General features: G+C 40.6%; 1 protein-coding gene across 1 annotated transcript; it reads right to left on the reverse strand.

Moving 5' to 3' along the window:
- Window positions 1–1,420: 1,420 nt before the first annotated feature.
- On the reverse strand, window positions 1,421–25,495 carry NAD-ME1 (NAD-dependent malic enzyme 1). The gene is made up of 19 exons (XM_078582292.1): window positions 25,132–25,495; window positions 24,727–24,823; window positions 17,307–17,425; window positions 16,961–17,128; window positions 16,299–16,427; window positions 13,270–13,330; window positions 12,452–12,555; window positions 12,292–12,375; window positions 8,416–8,522; window positions 5,061–5,172; window positions 4,718–4,831; window positions 4,107–4,172; window positions 3,792–3,864; window positions 3,609–3,695; window positions 3,281–3,335; window positions 3,127–3,198; window positions 2,989–3,051; window positions 1,770–1,884; window positions 1,421–1,660 (listed from the first exon to the last, which is right to left on the reverse strand). Exons 1-19 carry the CDS (start codon window positions 25,297–25,299, stop codon window positions 1,589–1,591), a joined length of 1,866 nt encoding a protein of 621 aa, XP_078438418.1. The 5' UTR covers window positions 25,300–25,495; the 3' UTR covers window positions 1,421–1,588.
- Between the last annotated feature and the right edge of the window lie 72 nt (window positions 25,496–25,567).

Below are 25,567 nucleotides of genomic sequence, written 5' to 3' on the forward strand. Positions count from 1 at the left end.
GAGTAGGGAGGAATGAGGGGATGCCATGAATTCTATCTAAATGAGTTGGGATGATGTGAACACCTAAAAGACATTTAAATAGACCCTGTGAGAGGAGCATGTATGTGTGCTTTCTTTGTCAATGATATCTAAACCATATAAACAGTAAGCATGTTCGAAATAATTATAAGGATATGATAAGGCTCCTAAGTGTTTGTGTAATTGATGTCAGGATCCCTGAATCAGGGTAAAAGTATTTGACCAAAAGAAAGATAAGAATTGAATTTATTCAATGAATTTAAATAATACAAGTTATGAAGTGCATAAACACCAATCTATAAGGTCGTAGAGTATGCCCCCACAACATTATTTTAACAAGTGGTATCAGATAAATGGGAAACATTTCTATTCTGTAGATATCTAAGTTATTGTGAATAAAATAAACATTAAAATTAGCTTACTCTAAAATAACTCCTTTATTTAAAATTATTAATAGTACAATACCAAAAATCATGTGAAAAGCTATCAGAGTTGAAGCAAAAAAATAATTTTAAATATCATTTTAAATCATAAAATGTACATGTTCTGATGATCCATATTACATGAACAAACTAATATTCTAAAATTTTAATTTTTAAATTCTCATGCTCCACTCGTTCCGCTATAAAACTAGAAATTCTAAATTCTAAAGGAAGAAGACTTCCGAAATTATGAAATAGGAGAATCTGTTCCTTGAGAGAAGAAGGAAATTAATTTATCATATTGGAATAATAGGGTTATAAATACATGCCCTACTTGAAAGACAGTTAATTTGAATTTTTTACTTGAAATTCATGAAGAAATTAATTTATCATATGGAATTTAATGGTTAACACAATTTTGGTTCAGAATATATCATCAATTGTTATGACTCTCCAAAATATAATACCGTTTGGCTCAAAACATATTATCAGTTTATTATTTACGAACTAGAATAATATATTATTGACAAAAAAATTGGAATATAATATAGATGAGAATCAAAATAATTGAAAGAAATAACATGAGTTCAACTGTATAGGGTCAGTAAAAAAGATACAAGTTACCATTGAAATTGTTTAAAATAGGCTAATTTTTTAATAACAAAATTGAAATATATAATTTATAAGCCCACAAGTCACAAAGAAAAAGTAATAGCGGGGAAATATATAGTTGTGCAGACTGAAACTTTTTGCCAGACAGACCAGAAAGCCCACATAAGAAATGGACTTCTTCAGGAGGTCATGAATATGCCATTTTTCCCATTAATTTGCCAATATGGCGGGAAAATAACTGATTTTGAATTCACATGCCAGATCCAAAAGATTGAAAGACGCAAAAAAAATGGAGTCTGATGCACGAACTAAGACAAATTCATCAAAAAAAGGAACAAAAATCCTCGAAAATATTCACATGTCAGATGTTTTCTAAAACACTATTCCATTCAAGTATTACGAAATAAGTTATTTCTTAACAAGAATCAAACATAAAACACTAATTAATTGACAACAGCAACTTGAGGCAATATTCCATTGTCAACTCAGGACTTACTGTTCGAACTTACAGATTTTGAAGTATGTTTCGTAATCTTTTAGTCCTTGTAGATTAAGGTTGGGTACACTGGCTTCCACATATTGTTCTCCACATAAGCCACAATCTCCTCCTGAAAATCAAAGGAATAACTTTTACTGCTAAAGACTACCCAAGAACATGCAGTAAAAAGTGCAGAACTCGTATATTTTCCTATATTAATACGGTTTTTTATGACATACTTTGCTTAATCTCTTGAGTTCACGGGCATCCATTGTTCTGTATCCCTCGGCCAAGTCTTCTTCAATGGCTTCCTTCAATACAGCTGCAGCTACCTCTTTGGTGATGTCGCGAATGCTGCCGGCATGCCGCATTGTTTTTGAAGTATTGATAGAGAGAGACATAAGTATAGGATAAAATCGGAACCACAATTTTTGGAAGTAGAGATAAGAGAGACAAAGGGTATAAAATATCAAACTTGAATAAAGTTAGAAATGGTAAAAATTCATTTGCCTTTACGCTGAAAGGTATAGAGAGAGATTGAGGTAGATGATATACTGAGAACCACACTAGGCTGAGATAAAGATAGAGAAATAAAGGGAAGGAATATTTGAACTCTGAAAAATGTATGAAGTAATGATCATAGCACGGAGTAGAGAGCAAGAGAGATAAATGAAGATGACTGAAGATCTGAACTTTGCAAAATATAGAAAAGCTATTGTAATGAGCCTAGACACTGAAGGGTTGAGAGAGAGAGTTTTAAGAGTTTCGAGGATAAAAGGAGAACCACAACACTTGGAAGTAGATATTGTTAAAGAAACTAGCCGTTGGGAGTTTCGTATTGGGCCACTTGTGTTTTGGCCCATTAGTCTGTATATATATGTTATGTGCCCTAAACGGATGAAGATAGGCGTCTATTATTTGTTCTCGATTTCTATCTTCTTGTCTCATCTTCTCCACCATCTGGTTCTCGACCTAGAGTTCTCTATACTTGTCAGATATGTATATAGAGCGAGAGAGGATGGAAGATCTGAAGCCGACAGAAAGAGTAAAATATATGGAGCCCAGAGACACAAGCGTAGAGAGGGAGAGTGAGAAAAGGGTAGAGAGGGAGAGTGAGAAAAGGGTAGAGAGGGAGAGTGTAAAATATTTAAACAATGAAAAAAAATCTACACAAAAAAAAATAAAAACCGAATCACAAAACTCAACGGTTTAGATATTGTGTTAGAAAAAAGACAAAGTACTGAAGGATATAGATAGTAAAATAGAAACATAATTAGTATCGGCAACTGAAGAATAGGTAAGAGACAGGGGAGCATAAATTAGAAAATATGCAACTGAAATTGTGAAATAAATGGTAGATATAGAGAGAGAGATTAATGCAGGGAAGCACAAGTCTCATCTCGTAGGAAAGAAAAAACAAACAGATAGAAAGAGACGGTGGGTGGAGAGAATATAAACCTGGATATGGAAGGGTAAATGACTCCGTGGAGAACCTCCTCTTCAGTCATGTAAGCTGCAAGGCTAAAATCCATTTTTGAAAACGATGTTAAATGCATGCAACAGTTCTTTAGGAAATTTTATTTAGATCCGGAATACCATTCAGCTGCAGCCTGTAACATGCCGTCTGATATTATTCTAGCCCCTGACAGAAGAGTGCCGAGCCCAATTCTAAAAAAAACGGGGGAAATTAATAAAAGTTAAGAAATCCAAAAAGGAGGCATCGGAGCTGGATGAGAGACACAGAACTCACCCAGGGAAAAGGTACATGTTGTTTCCTTGGTTGCAGTGGCCGATTTTCCCATTTCCTGCATTCACAACTCATTAAATAATGCATTGATTTATAAAAAAAAGCACAAACTTAGCACAAGTCGGAAGCAAAATATTATTTTGATTAAGTCAATGATTTGGGGTTTATATTATCCGCCCAGGCACATCCATCCATGATTTTTCACTATACACTGCCTAAGCTCAAAAGTGAGATACAAAGAAAAAGGAGGATATTCTTTCACAAACTGGAAACTTTTAGTACCATTTGAAAAAAAATGTAGAAAATTATTGGTTAGGAGGCTTTCACAGACCAAGATCAACATTTTGAAATGGGCTCCCGCTAGCAAATATGATGTGATCACCCAACGTCGTAAAGGCCTGCTCTGGGGTGCATTCAGCTGAAAATAATGGAGGCTTCAGAAATTAAGAATAATATTTGAAGAAATAAATAAAATTAATAAATGCAGTGTGCGATTCCCACTATTGTGGTTGACCATTCTTAGTTGGGTTCGACATTGCGAAGATTGCTGGGCGCGTAGACGTTGAGTCTTTTAGGGCTTCCAAAACCTATAATAGAGGAACAGTAAGATACACTTGAGAAAAAGTCTAAACGATCAAGTTTAAGAATATATCTTATGGAGAACTATGGCAATTAGATTGATTCATAAGGAAAAAGAAATAATTAACTTGATATTGAGTGAAAAACATTAACATGTTGTCAAATTTAAATGAGAGGAAATTCAGTACCATGATAAAGAGTGAAAAGGAAAAAAAAGATCAGTCAGCCAGTTCAACTGTTCACATATTACCTCCTTTGAGAAGAGGCCACCAACCGCAGATAACCCAAGGAGAACATCAGGTTTTACTTTTTTTACCTGATGAAAAAAACACAATAAGCTCAAATGAGAAAATAAGTTCGAAGGAGAAATGCAACAAGGTGGAACAATGAAAGAGAAGATGCAGAAGATTTTAGTTATAAAGAAAGAGAGAAAAAAATTATTTGCATTAGTTTCCATGTTATTTGATTTCTGTCTTTTCCAAGAATAGTGAAATCGAAGTGCCAGGACATACAAAAGGTAAATGTGGCATTTTAATGATACAAGTACTTCTAAATTTCATTCCTTTATTTACGAGTATATGATTCATTTCAAAAAAATTAATAGATGATGTGCCAAGTCATTTGATACATTTTCTCTATCTTATATAGTCCATTATAACGGTAAGATTGAGGTATTTAGAAATCTTTCTTAGAATATATATCCAAAATAACATAATTACATTATTTAAGTTCAGGTGCATAAAAGTAACTTAGATGGAAGGAAGCCACTGATAATATTTGACAGCTTAGAAGAAACATGATATTCACATAAACAATAATGCATTTCCTTCTGGGAATCATATGAATTCAAATGGGATATACCACTTCCACCAGGCTTGCCCCTTCTCTTAAACCTTGACGATCTGCTTCTCTGAGATTTCTTGCAAAGGGTAGTGCATCTGGATCAATATCTGAGCGTTCTTCTGTTATCAAACCCTGAAAAAGTTTTCATTGTCTCAATTAAGTAAATATTTCTGATTAAACGCCGGAAAACCACACATTTCTTTAGAAAGATTTCACCATTCTGTAAAATTTAGTAAATTTTCAGAAATTAATGTCATGGGTATATGCAAGAAAAACTAATAATTGCAGAACTTTCGAAATAGTATGAGGCATTTTAAACATTTCATCAAGAAGGAAACAGCTAAAAAGATAATTTGATTACCTGAGCATCAACAACCCAGAATTGACTGGTTGCGCTCTTAAAAGCGATTTCACTGTTCCCCAGGAGTCTTGCCATTGTTTTCCTTGCTGCATTGAGTACACCGATTCCAGCACTGCAATGTCAAGACCTAACTCAATTATCGATGATGACACAATAATCGATGATGGTTGGATTCATCAGAAACAGGAGTCAATATTTGAGTAAGAAAAAACAATTACAGAATAAATACAGATAGAAAACAGGTCAACAGCAGTTAGAGATGTGCGTTGATGCAAGAGGAAGAGACCCTTTTAAACAACATAAGGGGAGTTTGGGGAGGAACATTTTTGGAAATTCTTCAAGATATGGCGATTACTATGCGTCAGGGCCTGGAGCAACAGCAGCAGGCTTGCTGAACCAGAGGGGGGTTGTGCTGTTGAGAAGGGGAGAGCCTCTACATCTTCCTTAATTTTTTCTATTTGATATAGCCCTCTGGTCTTGGGCATTCATCACGGATTGGATCTTGGAACTAACTACATTGCGACATATTTGGATTTTTGCAAGAATCCGGTTTTCCATTTTATCTTGATATGATTAAGGCGTATCATCAACCGTCACCCATGTCGAGATTGAGTTGATTCTACAGTGATCCTTTTTTTTTCTAGGGTATTCCTATATCTAAAAGGATTTTCTTTGTTATCATCCCTCTACCCGTTGTTTCTATGTAATTAAAGATGTTACATTCCATGAAACAGTACCCATTTACCTTCCACCACTTCCTGCCTCTCCCATCCCTGAGGACTCTTCTTCAGATTCCCGTGACTTTCTTCTTCCTAATCCTCCTTGAAACCCACTTCTTTTGGCTCTTCACCTCTTCTTCCCCCTTACGTTTTTTTTTCCTTCTCCAGCCTCCCTAAATCCTTTGGGCCCCCCACAGGGACCGTCTCTCTCTTTGGCATCCCATCCTCCTTTGTTCACCATTCCTCATCCTCCACCTCATGGTCATTTTGGTGGTCCACCTATATTTGGTATTCACATACTTCCTCTCTTGCTTCGGCTCTTCTTGTTGACCAAAATCCTGACCCTTGCCCACTGATCATTGACCACCCTGCTACTCAATATTCCAGGTCTTCCCATTCTTCCTCTCTTGATATCCTTGTTGCTCTTGGAAACACTCCTCGTTCTTATATCTCCACACCTTTGTATCCCCTGGCCAACTGATATGAATCCAAGAAATCTTCAAACAGAATAAGATCCAGATTCATTCCAGACGATGTTAACCATAAATGCTGATAGGTGTCAGACGCAGGATCCGCAGTTCGTATCAAGAACAAGTAGGATAAATGGGGAGAAGAGCGGAACGAGAGTGGAGGGAAAAGTGGAACGATAACCGGAGATCTCGCTGGAGCTCTCCTCTCTGGAACCGCAGACCCAATCCTGCTTCCAGCCTCCCAGCTGCGGCTGCAACTGAATCTTGAGCAAAAGCCAAAAGTGTATTCTCCCTCCCGCTTCCTGTTATTTATACTCTCTTCACACGTGCGATATAGTAGTCCGCACATGGACTCCTTAATGATGGCTTTTCCTCTTCTTCTGTTGGTATTTCTTGGAGAAGAAACGCCGTGTATCACCAACTTAACATCCCCTCATTGTCTTTCTTCAACCTATCAGGCTTTCCTTACTCGTCTTGATTCTATTTCCCTCCCTAAATTGGTGGATGATCCCTTGGCCGCTTCTAACAAGTCCATTGCCTTGGAGGAGGAACTTGCAGACTATTGCAGAAAATTGCACTTGGGATTCTGATCCCCTGTTTTGTACATTCATTTATGACAATGCTACATCAGATTTATACTAGTAGCATTGATCACAGCCACTTCTGACCACACCATGACGTTATTGAGGTATTTCTGTGACCAAATTTCTGGTCAAGGTCAATAAGGCAAATACCAAAAGTAGGCAATAAAAATACTGGATAAGAAGATATGATAAAGTAATTGATGGAGAATCTTACTTAACACGAAAATATTCAACAATATATGCTCCAGAAGGTATGACTCAAACAACAGTGCATAATTTTCTAACAGAGATGGAAGAAAACCAGGTATTGCCACACCTTCCCAAGACAGAATACTGATTCAAATGACATTTTATCAGAGGCTGTCTTTACATGAGAAGCTGGTTCAAAGTAAAACTATTATGAAAGTTGTCAGGGTCGCTTCAGAGAAGAAAAATCCTGAAATCAAACTTAGGGTACCTAGGGAGCTAATGGAAATCCCAGAAGAAATGACACCAACCCAAGACCTAATTCAAAAGTAAGATTATACGCAACCTTTTAAATAGGTCGTTCTTCATCATATTTGTAATAAATTGAAGGAAAAGATGAGATAGTGGACTGCAGAGAGAATTTCTGAGAATGTGAAGAGACAGAAAAATTGGGGCAAAAATGAACTGATCTTTATTACTGAACAGATGCCCCTTTTATACAAATTTTCACAGAGAGAGAGAGAGAGAGGTTAATGCTTTTGTCCAACGGTCAAAAACTGACCGTTGGAAAAAGCTGCAGAAGAGATTCCTTTTTCAAAAAGGACTTCCAACAGCTATATTTATAGCTGTTGGAGGCTGGGCCTGATATAAATCAGGCCCAGCATATATTAGGTCCTTAATGGACCTAATGTATTCCCTAAATGGGCCCCTCACTATTGGGCCCTTAATGGGTCCTTAGTGGGCCGTTAATGGGCCCTTATTGGGCCTTTATTTAAATCCATTTTAGGTTAGTTTTTCCATTAGATCCCTAGGATTAGTCTATTACACGTACATGGCCTCAGGCCCATAAGTTAGTAAAATTAGCCCTAACTGGGCCGTGATGATCTAACAATATTATTATGATCATTCTTCATCATTTACAAACACTCTGGTTCTTTCTCTAACTACCATTACATAAGAGGCCATCACCGGCTAAATGATCATAATAATATGTCACACATTTTCTTTGACCAGAAGACAAGCATAAATTTGATCTGGATTTCCTTCGGTCCACAACTAAATTATAGGTTGTGAATTGGATTTAGCATTCTAAATAACATGAGGTCAATACATTCAGCATTCTTAACCAGAACATCATAGACCATCAAACATCAATCAAAATGATCAAATGTTTTGAGAATATTTTAAACTGAATGGTTCTATGTTGAAATTTTCCTTTTTTCTTTCACTTAAATATGTTCTAACCATGGTTGCCATAAAAAATGTGAAGTTCCAATAGGTGAAATAGAGTGTGATTCTCTACCTGTAAAATGTCAGTAAAGAGAACTTGGTGGAGATAATGGCGTGATCAAGTTTAATGGACTGTGGGAACTGAAAACATAAGACGAATCATCACCTTCCAGCACCTGCAACCACAATTTTCTGCTTTGGGAAGTCTATCATTGGTCTACCCTGTGCTCTCACAGCTCCTAACAGACCAGCTATGGCAACGCCTGCAGTTCCCTGTCAAGAAATATTTGAATGAATCAAATGACGCGACATTGGTTCTCTAGAATTATTGTAAAGATACCAAGGCATTCCGACAAGAACTCTTTACTGCTAACCTATAAATGACCAGAAGACTAATATGATACGATGATTATACATAGAAAACATCAACATAAGATAAAGCACATTGCTCTGAAAATCCGATGAAGTTATGATCATAAATATTACACTCTATGTGGAGCTGCAGGCTCTTCATGGTCCACCTATCGAAACCCTATTTCCCAGAGAGAGAGAGAGAGAGCAGAAAAGAAACTTTCATATATTTATTCTTCAGAGGGCCCCGATAAATATTGGGTTACAATCGGACTGGGCCAAAAGCAACCAACGTGATGGATTATATTAGAATTGAATCACATAATAGTATAAGTACAATATAGGAAGTTACATGGACGTATGGGGAAAACGAAAACAATTACACAGAAATAAAGAAATATAACAAGTGTCTTTTGACAACCCCCCTCAAGCTGGGAGGTAGATATTCTACAATCCCGGCTCGGCAACTAGCTGGTGAAACAAGCTCCCACGTAGTTCCTTAGTAAGGATGTTGGCCACCAGATTGGATGACTAAACAAAACGTATCTTCAAAATACCAGAATCAATCTTTTCCCAGATAAAATGCTTGTCTATTTAAACTTGTTTGGTATGATCATGTTGCACAGAATTATGTGCAATGTCAGTGGCTGACTTGCAGTGGCAAATTTGTATCACAAGTTTGTCATGGCGCAAAAGTCCTCAAAAACTCCATCTACAGAGATTCACAGTTTTATTTGAGAACTGCCCAGAACTCAGCCTCAGCACTTGATCTAGATAACACCTCTTGCTTCTTTCTTCTCCAGTTAACCAAAATTTCATCAATGAATGAACAATATCCTGAGGTCAACCTGATACAATATTTCCTAGAAAATGTATCAATCAAGGAAACAGAATGCACTTCTACTGGCTTGGCGGTGATTCAACACCGAGCTGGATCAACTGTATAGCGATCCTGACAAATCCACCTCCAATGAAGCTCAAGATTTGGAGCTCTGTCGCTCCTCTCTTAGCCTGGTCGAATGCAACCTGGAGCCTAGAGGGAGAGACTTCCAACCGATTCTTGATCCTCCTTGCAGATCCCCTCCCAAAGGCCCCCTCCTTCTCCTTCTATCTTCTTTTTCCCGCCCTTATTATCTTGTGGGCTATATTTTTTTTTTATTAAAAGTATTATATCCTCCTTTCCTTAATGGGTCTGATTTAGCACTTTTATTACTAGGTCGTCATGTGATACGACCCCTACGTATCTAGGCCTCTTTCACCATTTAGCCTAATAGGGACATTTAGGTCATTTGGACCTTTTGTAATCCCTTTAAATAGAACAGCCCTCCCTTGAGGAGGGCAGCCAAGAAGAATCACAAGAATGCGTTTGGCTCTCTCTGGCGACGTCCATTCCACCAGACCCCTCTCGTAGGCGACGTCCATTCCGCCTGCCCTCATCCTGCCGTAGTCCATCCCGGCACCCCGACGACCATCCCGGAGACTTCTCCCTTCCTTCTTGCCTTCTCCCCAATACGAATCAGCAGGTTCATATCATCATGTGTCAATCCATGTGACACCCTTCTATCTTTTTTAAGAAGTTGACTTTGGGTCAGCCCTTGGTTGACCCCCACTGTGACCCCTGTTCACCCTTGTCTCCTTAGTTAGGATCTCATCTAACTGTTCCTTCCTTGGCGTTCTCTTGTATGGGATGTATAGTACCTTATCACAACCTTTTTTCTACAACAAACCCTCCATGGTTGGCACCAGTATAAACTTCCAGAGATATTTCATCTTCCTTTTCTAGCAATATACCATGTTCCATCATGTCTTTCTAGTGGGATAACACTCTATGTTCCACATTTAAATCCACTTCCTTCAGGTTGTGCAAAAATTGTCTCAGGGTCCCGATTGCAAATGCAATATCTGGTCTCATTCGGGTCAATTATATGAGCTTGCCATTAAATATTGATACTGAGATCTGTTAACGGGGCTGTCATCTTCATAATTCCCAATTTGGATGTTAGGATCAATTGGAATAACAAATGGTTTACACACCATATTTGTTTCTTTCAGCAGCTCAAGTATATGCTTTCTCAGAGAGATAAACATCCATTCTTCACAATAACCAATTTCAATCTCTGGAAAATATCTCAGAAGGACCAGGAATTTAATGCAGAACAACTTCAACAGTTTTGGACCTTTGCTATGAACCTACCCCAAGAATACCAAAGGAGGATGCATGCCAGACATACACATGCTGATTCAAACAGCATGTGAAAGATGGGGTGATTGGCCAGAACATCTGTCTTTAAGTAATGGGGAAATGAACCATGAGAGGATGGAACTTTTGTTGGAGTTTATTCCTGCAGTGACCAGGGGCTGGAGCTTGGGAGATCCTCCCAGTCCAGAGGGAGCCTAGGCCAAACCGCCTAGTCTTTGCTTGCTCTTCTATCAGTCTTTTGTTAATCTTCTTCTCTCACTATTTTATCCTTGTTTTCAATTCTTCTATTCGCAGAGATTACTATTTCTGGAAATTCTTGGAATTCTTGGCCCAAATCTGCTCTATCTGACTTCATTCTCCAAAGGAGAATCAATCTCCTCCTCATCATTATCGTCAACATATAGCAATAGGGCTACCTCCCCCTATGAAGTAGAGTCTCTGATGAAGAGAGTATGATCCCAATTGCTGCGCCTGTATCCAGGTCTTTTATAGCGAGAGAGAATTTACCAAATCATTCAGGTAGAGATTGCTTCATGTCATATCATGCCTTCTTCAAGAGATATACCCTCCTTTCTCCTGATTGAGTAGAATATCCATGGAGATCTTTCTTCCAAGTTACCATGAAGATGTGCAACTTCACATCAAACTGTTATAATTGTCATCCCAACTCCGCTGCCACAGCTATCAATACACAGATTGTATTCAATTTTGCTACAGGAGAAAATGTCTCTAGGTACTCAATCCTACACCATTGGATATAACCTTTGGCCACTAAGGTTTTCAACCCTTCCAATGACCCATCTGAATTAGACTTTATGGTTTATACCCATTTACACCCAACAATCTTCTGATCCTGTGAAACTTTCAAATCATTTTCTCCTTTTCCATGCTTCCATGTCAAGGTCCATCGCTTCCTTCCATTTCAAACCTTTCATTTCCTCTTCAACTGAATTTGATATCACACCTTCTCTATCATGGAGATGAAAGTCTGATATGCTGGAGTAATCTTCTCAAAATTTGCAATATATGAGAAGGGATACTTGCTCTCCTCCCGGGGGGGCCCTTTACCCTTTCTCAAGGCCATTGGCCAGCTCAGACTATCATCTTGCACTTTTTTTCTATATTGTTCTACTCCCCTTCATTTCTCTTGTTGTTTCTACTCCCCTTCATTTCTCTCTCTCTCTCTCTCTCTCTCTCTCTCTCTCTCTCTCTCTCTCTCTCTCTCTCTCTCTCTCTCTCTCTCTCTCTCTCTCTCTCTCTCTCTCTCTCTCTCTCTCTCTCTCTCTCTCTCTCTCTCTCTCATCTGGTATCCAATTTTTTAAGCAAAGGAACCATTTTCAAGATGTAGATAACAGCTTAACTAACATCAGATGCAGATAACGGTAGCAGCTGACTTCATTCAAAACAAGAAGAATAGAAATATTAAATAAGTTGTAATAACAAACTAAGGTTTCTCGATGTAAGGAAAATTTTCTCGATTTAGTTCCTGACCTGAACATCATCATTGAACATCCGATAAGTGTTCCTATAACGCTGCAATAGCTTGAAAGCCCACTTGCTTTGAAAGTCTTCAAACTGTAGGTAGCCTTAGTCAGAATGTTGATGAGGACAGAGAAATGATTGAAAATTAGAACACAAAAACTTCATTCACCTGTACAATGACATTTGGCCATCGTGTAAAAACGGCCTCCATAAATTCATCAACAACAGAAAGATACTCTTCACCATCAAGTCGCGGTTGTTGCAACCCAAGATCTGATTCCCAATTAAAGAATTGGCAAGTCAGCTTCAATATCAGGCAACTTATTCTCTTCTCCCAAGAAAAACAGGAAATAAGATTATTTTTTCACAGTTAAAAAGATACAGTAAACTTGAAATTAAAACCTTACATGACCTGACTTAGGACAGATTCCCCTCTTTCATCAACCCATCTGTGTATTTAGAGAGCTTCTTACATGTTCTCCCTCGTACCCCTAACATTTTTACGAACGGCCTTCTCCATCCCCAGGTTCCTCATAAATTTTCTTTATTTTAATGACATCTACCTTTCTCTTCTAGTCCACTCCAAATTTATTCCTCTTCCCTAGGCAGTTTCCCTTCTGATAGAGCAGTTTCACCACTCCAAGGACACGTGATTCACCAATGAAAAAGGCCCGGCTGACCCTTCTTATCCTCTGATTTGAAATTCTCATCAAGTTATAGTGCTCATCAGAAACCTTACTGGATTCCCGACAAGAAATAAGTCCCATGTAATTGAAAAAAAGAAGTTTTGGGCTATCTGTAATAAGGATATTTATTTCAGATTTTCATTTATTTGAATAGATGTTTTATATGAAATATAACATAATTCTATCACTTTTGTTAAAATTAAAATCCAATTTTTCAAGTGAAAAAAAATGTAAAGTAAATATATTATACTAGTAAGGATTGTTTCCATATCAAACAGGATGGAAAAGGAGTGAGTCCTACACAGTGGATCCTTCAGGAGATTCTCATTGTTGGTCCCCACATCAATCATCACAGGAAGCACCTGAAAATAAAAAATTCATCAATCTATAATGCAAAATAAAGGAATATTGCAAAGACAATATGCCCTTACAGGTCAATCAAATGCCATAAGATTTCTCCATATTTATATAAACATGAATCACTGAAGACAAGACTATGGAACCATTGTGTTACACTCTCTTGTAACAATGGCAAAATATGATTGAATTGTAGATCAAGAATATCCAAAACTAGTAATGTGATTCGAATATCGTAGAATATTGCTCAGATCGGACGGCTCCTCCCTCCTGGCAGAAGCTCCTTCTCGATCATCAGGGCGGTCTCCCCTCCAGGTTGGACTCCTCCCTCCCGCGGCAGGTGAGCTCCCTCCGCAGCTCTCAGCACCCGGGCGTAACTGCCAAGAATCTTGTAAAAAAAAGGATCCCGTCCTGGATTTATAGGGTCCCTGGAGACGCCCTCTCCCCTTTCTTTAGTCAGTCGGTTTGGTCAACAGCCTGTTGACCAGATCTGGGCCCTTTTCTCTGGTACTTCTTATGATAGCGTCTATCACATTGCCAAGATTCCAAGAGGATGCCAACTTTTGGGCCTCCTGGGACAACCCATTCACAAAAAACCTTCACAAAATGCAAACTTGGGAAATCAAGAGTTCTGAAGAATAGAGACCATAGGATATTATTGAAATTTCTCCTTTGAATTCAATTAAAATTATCCATTTCTTTTCCTTGTGTCTGGTTTTTGGGTTTCATATTGAACCAATCACCATTCAATGGTTTCCTTTCGGCTGAGCGTATCAGACTTATGATATCATGGGATGATTTTCTTCAAAAAAAATATGAAGGGATAAAAATATATTTATTGTTCCCACAAGTACTTTCAACCGCATGATCCAAGTTCTCAAAACCATGTATCTTGAAATTTGTAAGCACTATTTTTTTTTGCTGCTCTTAGTGAGATTTTGAATCATGCAGTCATAATATTGGAATCATACGAATGCTGCAACACTAAGTTTGTACAATATGCTTTACTCCAATTTAGGTGAAACATCTAATGGCGTTTTGCAACTGTAATAATGATTGGCAGAGATGAGTTAATGTGTTTCCCTTGTGCTTCCAGTATGACTCAAAATATGGTGGAGTTCACGTATCATTTTCCTTGCATTTAATACCCAGTGAGAATTGGTTGTAGAATTTGACTGAGACTTGGTAGTGTCCCAAAAAAGCAAGACAAACTATATCAAAATTAGGTCTATAAATGATAAACCCTAAGACTGGGGTTTCAGAAATGACCTTTAACCTGAAACAGCAAATAAAAAAGAAAGATAAAACCTAGTCAAGGAGCCACTGCATAAACCTGCCAGAGGACGATGTTGTTTTATGTCTCTAGAGAAGATGTGACTCGAAATCACGGTTATGTGAAAATGCGCTAACAGCTAGGATTTCCAGCCCTCACCTTCACTGAATTGTGTTGTTTCCAATAAATAGAACTTTGGAAAACTATGATGCTCTGAGAAATTGACCAGGTTGCATTCTACAATGAGTCGTTGCATCTTCCCACCCTTGCCACAATTCGGGAGGTGAGTGAGAGCATTTTTGCGAAGTTAAGTCTGATCTTATCTGTTTAGCCTGTCATACTTCAAGTTGGTATCAACTGATCTGAGGAGGTAATCCAATACATATTATTATTAGACAGACTGAGCCGATATATTTCTGGTAATACTTCCTGTCACGCTGAGGTGACTCAGTGTGACCCTCCCTTTGCATCAATATAAATGGGGAGGTGGTCCAAAATGCAAGTCTAAGAATTTTCCGACTCCTCCTAGGCTCACACATTGAAGTTACTCAATGATGAAGAATAAGATTTGCAAAAGATTAAGAGAGAATATCAGGGCAGCAGAGGAGGATCTTTGTCCCCTTGAAACATATTAAAGGACCTAATATATTAAAAGACGATGAAAATAACAAGAAACCTCCCTCGTTCCTATCAGAGTAAGTGTGCAAAGAAGCTGTCTCCCCCTGTAACGTGCAAGGACATGTGCCAAGTCAAGCATCCTCTACCAATGAGCTTTAGACCCTATATAAAGGAGGGAGTACGTGTCAAGAAGACAGCAGAAGTTATTACTACAGATGCAAGCTGGAGTGGGGGATCGTGGTGCCGATCCTGAGGAGAGGAAGACTGATACGGCATCCTCTTCGATCTATTGATTATTTTCTTTTCTCTATCATTTCTCTGATATTTGTGGCACAGACATTTCTCGGATCTGTGTCCAATGGCATATTGATACTCTCGTGATATCAATTGTAGAAACTGAATTTGAAATCCAATTGAAAAACAAATCCACCAATTGTACTTATAGAAAATTATAGAAATCAAGAAGATTAGACGGGATTGGATGGCCCTCCTAACAACCGATGAGCTCCTTCCGTAGATCAGGTCGAGACGGCTCCTCTGGATGAAGAGCTCCTACCGTAGATCTGATCCTCCCTCTACCTCCTGAGTTGAGTGATCTTCCGTAGACAGCGGCGCTCTCCCACTACGACGGATCCCAGAGGAATGCGAGTCTTCGCTCCCCCCTTCTCAAGAAAATGCCAAAAGTGGTAAGTAAGTGTCCAGGACAGGACACTTTATTTACAGTGCTCTCCCATCATGGAGTCTTGACTTAGTCAGCGCTCGGGTAGTTATTCCTGCGACTCTGTTTATACTTGTGCCTCTGACTGTACTTCTTAGAATAGAACTTATCACATATTTACATATTTTCCTTGTCAAATTGATCGATGGATAGGAGGTCAAGGGATTTCTATTACAGAGGCATTATAAGATCTTGCAGGATCTTATAAAATTGTACTTCTGACGTACATCCTAATAAACAAAACATGGTAAAAAATGACGAAGACATGTCATCTAAACAAAAAAATTATAATAATTGATAAATGAAGAAGAAGAAAAAGGAAATTGAAAATGTTTCCAGGAAGATAACGAAAACATGCTATTACCCTGTGGGGATGTATCCCTGCAGCAGCCACATACAAATCAAGTTTACCGATTGCAATTCCAATGCCCTGGATACCAAGGTCTCCCAGGCCCAAAATTCTACTTCCATCAGTAACCACTATCATGTCAACCTATGAAAAAAATGAGGGTAGAAAAAATATTTAAAAACAAAGTGATTTTCTCTGTTATCACGACATTATAACAGAAATCATTTTCTAATCAGGATGTGATGCCAAGGATAGCAAGGACACCAGACAAAATTTTGGCAGATTTCATTCAAATGATAATGGTGTCAGACGAAACAAGAAAGAATAGCCCAGTAAACAGGGAATTTTCCTCTTCCATAGAAAAAATACAATCCAAGTCTTAGCTACCTAGAAAATGGCTGAAGAGAATTGTATGGTTCAAGACTTTCATGATTTAACACATCTATAATGGCTTCCTCATTATTCCAGCATGATATTGATGGATAATAAAGAACAACCAAACGATTTGAAGTTTATTTTTTAAAAAACTGGATTCTAATTTGATGTTGAATCTCCCCAGTGCTGTGAAAATAAATTGGTAAGCAATGGTTCTTGTAGGCTAAGATGTCTTTTGTGATAAGTAGGTAAACCCAATCTGAAACATGACTGGCCTTTGTCATTGAAGATTAAACACAAACCTGATCAGATGGCCAGTTATAAACCATGGACATCATTTCCCCACGATCCTCTGCACTGAAATACATTCCTCTAGGCCTCCTGAATAGTCCACTGTAATTCTGGCAGACCAGGCCAACAGTTGGTGTATAAACTATCGGTGCATACTCCTTGATGTTTTCAATCAAAACCTACCAAAAGTAAGGGAAACTTCATTATGAAAGATGATATCGCATAGTTTGAAGGAATATACAGCTTCCAGCTCCACGCCTCACATAAACTACTGGCATTCATCATTGCTCAAGCCAAAGTACTGTAATCCGGTAAAACAAGGAGTAAAAATAGAACGGAATAGCCGCATGAACATACTTTGTAGTACATTGTCTCATTACGATCATGCAATCTGTTGAGGATTCGCCACTTAGCTAGAGAGTTTGTATCTCTTGCCCCATCCCTTGCATTTACTTCCAGCCTTTTCAAATCAGTCACTGTTTAATAGAAAATTGTGGATTTGAGAACCCATTCACAGAGGGTCAGGAAGAGATATAATTATGGAAACGAAAATTTACTAAATCAAAGCTTCAATATTTTCAAAAAAATAAAGTTTCAAAGAAGAGAAGCTAAAAGTTATGCTCTTACGACTAACCTGAGGTCTGAGTCAGGGGGAAATTGATTTTATCTCTCAGATATTGATTTTATTTTCTAGAGCATTTCTATGAGTTATTCCTTGTTTTTATTCTTCCTAAAACAAGATATATACCTGGTCACACGACTTACACACAAACAACTCATCATATTAACCATACAATTGTTTGTTGATGTCTCTAATGATTTATGAGTATGCAAATCCATGAAGAGATCTAGCAATTAAAATATAGACCAAAAGACTCCTGATCATGATGCGATACTGATGTCAAAGATAAGAAGACAGAATCAGCAACCTCCTGTTACCAACATTTCTGCCCAAACATCAGGTTTGTAGCGCTCCCCTTCAGAAGTAATGCAAAAATGTATTTCAATGAAGGCACACAAAGTTTTCAAAATACCTGCCAGGCAAGGAGTTTTCGTACAATAGAAACCTATGATGGATTATAGCGATGTATCAATATATGGGGATAGAGTGACAGAGATAGGAGTAGGCCAGGGGGAGGAACTCTGCTGCTCTTGGAGTCGGACAAAAGATGAATAAAACTCAAAGTTGACTAAACGAGGGGCTCCCTATCCTTATATAGTAGTAATCCTGAAAAATTCCAATAATACCCCTACTTATAATTAATACCACCACTAAAGAAGGTCTGCTGATTGAAAAACACTGGATGGCCATGTTCTTAAAGAAGTGTCCTCCTTTGACAATTACATCATACACTGTAGCCTTATGAGAACTTGGTCATTAGACTATTACATATACGTCCAATGAATCTCCATTATGACGAAGATACTTATCCTTGAGTCAGACAGAGAGATTCCAACATTAAAACACTTAGATGAGTATCTCTTCGTGTGGACATTATAGCTCCTACCATTATCAGTATTATATTCCCTAATTAGCCCATTAAGGGCATTTTCCTTCATTAGCCCATTAGGGCTCCTATATCAACAATTGTAATCTGTCTTTTTGGGTTAATCAAGTTTTTCCTTCTTGTTCTCATGGTATCAGAGCCGAAATCCTATCCCTAACCCTAGAATTTTTCGGCCTTGGTCGTGCGCTTGGCGGTTTCCGACAGTCATCCAACGCTCCGGCCGTCCTCCTCCGTCGCGCGGCTTTTCCCCGCGTGCGGATTCTTCCCCTCGCGCGGTCTCCTACCGCGCGCGGATTCTTTCCCTCGCGCAGTATTCTCCACGCGCAGAGCCCCTCCGTCGCGCGGTCTCCTCGGCGCACAGGCCTTCCCTCCGCGTGGCTTCTTCCTGCGTGCGGAGCCACTCCTGTGCACAGTCCTCTCTGTGCGCAGGCCTTCTGTTGTGCAGCGGTCTCCTTCGCGCGCGCCCGGATCTCTTCTTCGCACGGTCTTCTCTTTGTCTGCACTACAGACGTCTATGGAAAATCCTGAGACTGCCGACCTTCCAGAGGCTCAGACTTCTAATGTTACACCGGCATCCACTCCATCTAGTATGGGTCGGACGCCTCCTGCACAGGTGTCGTCTCTTGATCCAGGGAATTGGTCTACTTCACCTGGACCTTCCTCTCTCCCAAGATGCCTCCGGATGGGATGTTTTCTGGCTTCAACCTGCTTCAATGGCGCCAGTATGTTCAGATCACTCTTAAAGGTCGTCTAATGCGCCATTTGCTTGAAGATGGGCCACCCAGGATGGATCCCAAATATTACGACTGGCTGGATGTTGAAGGGGTAGTCCACCGATGGCTATTAGACAGTATTTCACCTAGCATCAAGGGTGAATTCTTATCTCTTGAGTCGGCCCGAGCAGTGTGGGAAGCTGCTCTTGAAAGTCACTCCAAGAAGCATAACATCGCTACGTTGTATGAGCTAGTACATCGGGCCGCCAACCTGCGTCAAGGAGACATATCTGTTATGGAGTATAGCACGGAGCTTATTTCCCTTTGGAATGAGATTGATCATTACATGCCACCAGATCCTCATTCCGTGGACCGAAAGTACACTCTCCAGCTTTGGGTTTTCCCGTTCCTTATGGGACTTAACCCGGAGTATGAATCTCTACGGGCTCAGCTTATTCACCTTGAGAAAGAGCTTACTTTCAAGGACGCACTTCGTAGTGACCGGATTGAAGAATCCCATTTCCAGCAGACTCAGATTCCGGCTTCGGCGCTTGTCGTACAGTCATCTGCCTCCACTCGTCTTTCGACGACGACTACACCGACTGGAGCTTCGCCTCGTGGTGCCTCTACTCGGACTGAGGAATCTCCTAAAGGGGACCCTTCGCTCTTCTGCAATTATTGCAAGAAGCGAGGTCATTCGAAAGAGACCTGCTTTAAGCTTCAACGGAAACGAGCACAACAGAGAAATCTTGCTACTGTTGCACCTTCTGTCAGCCAAGTGCCTCTGTCGTATGGTCTTCTTCCAACCAATGCCTCACCTACCAGCTTTACTCCCGAGGAAATGGAACGTCTTCGGCGTTTGCTTGACCCTCCAGTCGTGGGCTCGTGCTCCTTAGCCCACGCAGGTATGTCCACCAGTCTTCCTACACTTTCTTCAAATTATGGGAATTCCACTCCATCCTCCACTTGGCTTCTTGATTCGGGTGCCACTGCTCACATGACACCTAATCCGCGAGCTTTTGTGACTTATGAACCTGTTTCCGGCTCTTCCAAAGTAAAAAACGGCATCTGGCGATCTCCTCACTGTCGCTGGAATCGGTGTTGCCCTTTCCTCTTCTATGCACCTTCCTAAAGTTCTTCACATGCCTCGTCTTACTCGTCATCTTCTCTCTTTATCCCGTCTTGTTCGCGATCTAAACCAGGACCTTACTTTCACTCCTAATACCTGTTTTTATAGTGATAAGGTGTCGGGGATGACGATTTCCATTGCTGAGGAGCATGAGGGCCTCTATCTTGTTCGACCTCCTTCGTCCTCTCTCGCTGTTGCTGCTGCTGCTGTTTCCCTTTCGGTGTCTCATGAGCGTTTGTGGCTTCTCCATCGACGTCTCGGCCATCCATCTTTCGATACTCTCTATCGTTTATTTCCAAAACTCTTTCAAGGTCATTCTGTTGACCGCTTTGTTTGTGACGCTTGTCGAATTTCCAAACATCATCGTACGACGTATCCTATTTCTTCTTCTCATTCAACGACCCCCTTTTCTCTCATTCACACCGACGTGTGGGGACCAGCTCCTGTTCACAGCACTTCTGGCGCTCGATGGTTATGCATTTTCATTGATGACGTTACTCGCTTCACGTGGGCTTACCTATTGAAACATAAATCAGATATCTCCCTTGTCATTCCCCAATTTTATTCTCTCATTCAAACCCAATTCTCCACCTCCATTCGTCGCTTCCGCTCCGACAATGCCCGAGACTATGTCAACTCCACGTTAACCACTTTCTTCCACCAAAAAGGCATTATCCATGAAACCACTTGTCCATACACACCCCAGCAGAATGGTGTTGCAGAACGAAAATTCCGTCACATCTTTGATACAACTCGGAGTCTTTTATTTCACATGCATGTGCCCAAGTATTTTTGGGGTGAAGTCATTCTTACTGCTATTCATCTCCTCAACCGCCTTCTGTCTCGGGTGCTTGATTATTCTACTCCCATTGACTGTCTCCAGCATTCTTTTCCAAACATTTCTCTCCGAACCAATCTTCACCCTCATGTTTTTGGGTGTGTTTGCTTTGTTCTTAACCATCTTGGTCGTGACAAGCTTGACCCTCGTGCTCTCCAATGTGTATTCGTCGGTTATTCTCCCACCCAACAGGGTTATCGGTGTTACCATCCGCCATCTCGTCGATTTATCGTCACAAAGGATGCCACATTTGACAAATTCACTCCTTATTATCCTTCTTCTTCTCCAGTCTCGTCCTCTTTCCCTCTTCAGTCGGATCCTCTTGAATTCCTTATTCTCCCTCCGTCACCCACATCTCCACCAGCATCTATTCCTTCCCCGCCCGTTCCTTCTGAAGAGTCTCCACCAGCCCTTCCCGTGGATAACTCATCCTCCATTCTTCAGCCAACACCGGTCTCCGATCCTTATGTCTCTTCCCCAGATTCCCCACCTGCCCTTACCAAGGCTCCATCTTCCGCTCCATTGACTCATTCCGAGAATACTCCATCCGATTCATCTATTCCTCCCTCTGGTGCTCCCTTACCTATACGTCGTTGCCCCCCAGAAAAACGTTATGGACTCACCCTCGCTCGTCGAAAACCTCGTGTTCCTCCCACTCCTGCAGCCCCCTCATCCTCCTCAACCAATCCTCCAGAAAATTCTTCCGTAGCCCTGGTGTCTTGTCCTCGCCCATCACCATTATATCCATTAACAGCTTCTATCTCATCTCATCGCCTCTCCCCATCATTCCATGCTCTTCTCACCTCCCTTGACTCCATCTCTCTTCCCAAGACGGTGGACGTTGCCTTATCGCTTCCTCATTGGCGTCGGGCTATGGAGGAGGAGCTTCACGCACTTGATCTGAATGATACATGGGATCTGGTTTCCCTCCCACCGGGCAAGCACTTGGTTGGCAGTCGTTGGGTTTATGCTGTAAAGCAGAATTCTGATGGCTCTATTGAACGGCACAAGGCACGTGTTGTGGCACAGGGTTTTACCCAGCAGTATGGCATTGATTATCAGGAAACGTTTGCTCCTGTGACAAAGATGAACACCGTCAGGATCCTCTTGGCCTTGGCTGCAGACCGTGGCTGGACATTGCAGCAGTATGATGTCAAGAATGCCTTTCTTCATGGTGATTTGACTGAGGAGATCTATATGGCTCTACCTCTTGGGTATCTCTCCTTAGTTCCATCTACTCCGAGCTCGGTTGTGTGTCGCTTGAAGAAAGCATTGTATGGTCTGAAGCAATCTCCCCGTGCTTGGTTTGGCCGTTTTACGATGGCCATGAAGCACCGTGGCTATCGCCAGTGTAATGGAGATCACACCCTCTTCTACCGTCATTCCACGTCAGGGAGAGTTGCTATCCTTCTCGTCTACGTGGATGACATTATTATCACGGGTGATGATACAGAAACTATCGCCCAGCTGGCTGCTTATCTGTCTTCGGAGTTTGCTATTCGTCATCTTGGTCCGTTACGGTATTTCCTTGGTATTGAAGTGGCTTGCTCGTCCAGTGGGATTTTTATCTGTCAGCATAAGTATACGATGGATCTTCTTTCTGAGCTTGGCAAGGAGGACTCCAAGCCCATTTCGACTCCAATTGATGCAAATCATCGACTTGGCGCTGATGAGAATGAAGATCTTGCTGAGCCCAAAAAGTATCGAAGACTTGTGGGTAAACTGATTTATCTCACCCACACTCGTCCTGACATCACATATTCGGTGGGTGTTCTTAGTTAGTTTATGCAAAATCCTCGAATGAGCCATCTTCATGCGGCCCACCGGCTTCTTCGGTTTCTGAAGGGCACAATTGGCCGTGGGCTTCTGTTTCGTCGTCAAAGTGGCCTTCGACTCGAGGTATATACTGATGCGGATTTTGCAGGGTCCGTGGCTGATCGCCGGTCTACCTCTGGGCACTGCACCTTCTTGGGAGGTAATCTTATCACTTGGAGGAGTAAGAAGCAAAAGGTGGTATCCCGATCAAGTGCTGAAGCGGAGTTTCGTGCACTTGCACATGGTCTTTGTGAAGCACTTTGGATCACCAAGATTCTTAGTGAGCTATGGTGTCCGGTTCCTTCTCCTGTTCAACTGTTCTGTGACAACAAATCGGCTATTAGCATTGCTCATGATCCCGTCCAGCATGATCGCACGAAGCACATCGAGATCAACCGACATTTTATTAAAGAGAAGCTGGAATCGGGAAAATTCTGCTTGCCATATGTACCGTCAGCAGATCAGATTGCCGACATCTTCACCAAAGGGCTTCATGCCCCTAGGTTTGAGGAGCTCTATGTCAAGCTGGGTGTGGAAAACATCCACGCTCCAGCTTGAGGGGGAGTGTGGACATTATAGCTCCTACCATTATCAGTATTATATTCCCTAATTAGCCCATTAAGGGCATTTCCTTCATTAGCCCATTAGGGCTCCTATATCAACAATTGTAATCTGTCTTTTTGGGTTAATCAAGTTTTTCCTTCTTGTTCTCACTTTGAAAGGGAAAATGAAACAAGAACAGACACTTTATACTTCCATTTTCCAGTATTTGAAAGTCATGAAAACCAACAAGTTGTTATACTGGATAGCTTGTTCAACTTGACAAGTCTATGGAAATGGCTCCTCATTTAATGGAAATATATCTCTTCTAAAGTCCGAAAAAAATATGGATTGATATTTATCGCCATATGTCTGGAAGGCTTTTGCACCGAATCCTGTTCTGAAGGAAATGTCCGACATCTTAATGTCAGGAACTGTTGTGTACGTGTCAGAATGACATCTCCAGGAAATGTTAATCAATTTTGGAGTTTATTTCCATCCGAAGAGAAGAAAAAGTTACTAACTTGATTTCATAAAAACCTGGATTTTTTAACATTCATGTTTTCCACAGTTTGATTGAAAATATGATTCACTTATGGTTCATATCCTGAGAGGACGGGAAAAGTAGGGGTTTCAACTGCGATAATCCTCAATCCCATAGAAATTCCCAAGCTCAGGGGTATCTCCGACTGTATCCGAAGCTCACAACTGCATCTCCTCAATCTCACAAATCGTCTTAATTTTAAATTGATTATCCTTTTTTATTCATATCGAACATGGTTGAGCTGTTCGTTACAAACTATATAGTCAGATATCATTGTAGGCGGTGTTTCACGAAGACCTTTGAGAATTCCTTTTGATATGCCCCAAAAATATTGCAATCGTATTCCCAACTAATTATCACTCAGTACCTGCTTCTCCGTCAAAGTCTTGACCCCATCCATCACTCTTATCTACCATAATTCGCCATCATTTTTCAACACCAATGTACCTTCTTATTTTTCACATCAATACCATACACGGCTACTAAAACCCATATCCGCAGTTATAGATGACGCTTCTGTAGCGCTCCGCCCCAAATACTCGAAGAAGAGTTTTAGTCAAATGAATAAATGTAAATATAGTAATGGAATACTTCTCAGATCGGTCAATAGTTGGCAACGATACAGTTTCCGCGTTACTGATTATCTTTCTAAACAAGAACTCCATGGTGAAGGAATAAGACAAAACTTACTGAACCGTTTAATTTGCTGCTCTGAATTCATCACATTCGGAGGAAGAAGGCCTCGAAGATCCAGACGATCTCGCTCCGTCATTGTGAAAGCGGTGCCCTGTATTTGTTAAAAGAGGTAGAACTATTAGACTTCAAATCAAGGATCAACTGAAAACAACAGTAAAAGCGAGCGCGTTAATCCTCGATTTTTCTACTCCCGAAGAATCGACCAAAGATTCAAGAAGATAAACAAAACGAACCGACACCATATTTCCCCCGGGATCTCGCAATGCGCAAGCCATTCGACCAAGGCACGACGCATTCGAGCGAAAAAACACAACAACCAAACAAATAACGCGGCAAATCATCAGGAAATTCAACCGGCGGATGCGACATCCACAACAAGCGAGAATCGCAACAGCTCACCTTGTTGAACCACGGATCGTGTAGAATGTCGACACTGCGCTTGTGGACGATCGACGGCCGAGACTCCTCATTTGTGGGGAACGATCTCTCCGCCGCGGACAGCCTCAACCTTCTAGCCAAAGATCTAGACAAAGAGTTCCTCACCCACTGCGACGCCAAGAACTTCATCTCCGCCTCTTAGATCAAGATCAGATCACCAGCGACGGCAAGCAATCTCCCGAAGACACGATCCGAGCTCTTCAGATCGGCCTTTGACTGTTTCTCCAGTTCGAACTGTTCAGCGGATTGCGGATTATGCGACGAAGCGACCAGCACCTTTCGTGGCCTCTGATCTCCTATTTATACGTCGGCTGCGATTGTTGAAAGTTTGTTACCTCGGTCAACACCGCCAGCTGCATATTAAAATCAATTAAATTAAATATTACCGCCGCGAAAT

This window comes from Wolffia australiana, chromosome 10 (assembly GCF_029677425.1).
Source record: "Wolffia australiana isolate 7733 chromosome 10, ASM2967742v1".
Lineage (NCBI taxonomy): Eukaryota > Viridiplantae > Streptophyta > Magnoliopsida > Alismatales > Araceae > Wolffia > Wolffia australiana.

Bases quoted from the DNA above. Each gene is read 5' to 3' on its own strand.
- NAD-ME1 (XM_078582292.1), bottom strand. From the start codon at position 25,299: ATGAAGTTCTTGGCGTCGCAGTGGGTGAGGAACTCTTTGTCTAGATCT. The intron at 17,129-17,306 runs GTATGTTCATGC...TACTTTTGGTAG, and splicing joins ATGAGACAATGTACTACAAA to GTTTTGATTGAAAACATCAA. The intron at 1,661-1,769 runs GTATGTCATAAA...TTTGATTTTCAG, and splicing joins AACTCAAGAGATTAAGCAAA to GAGGAGATTGTGGCTTATGT.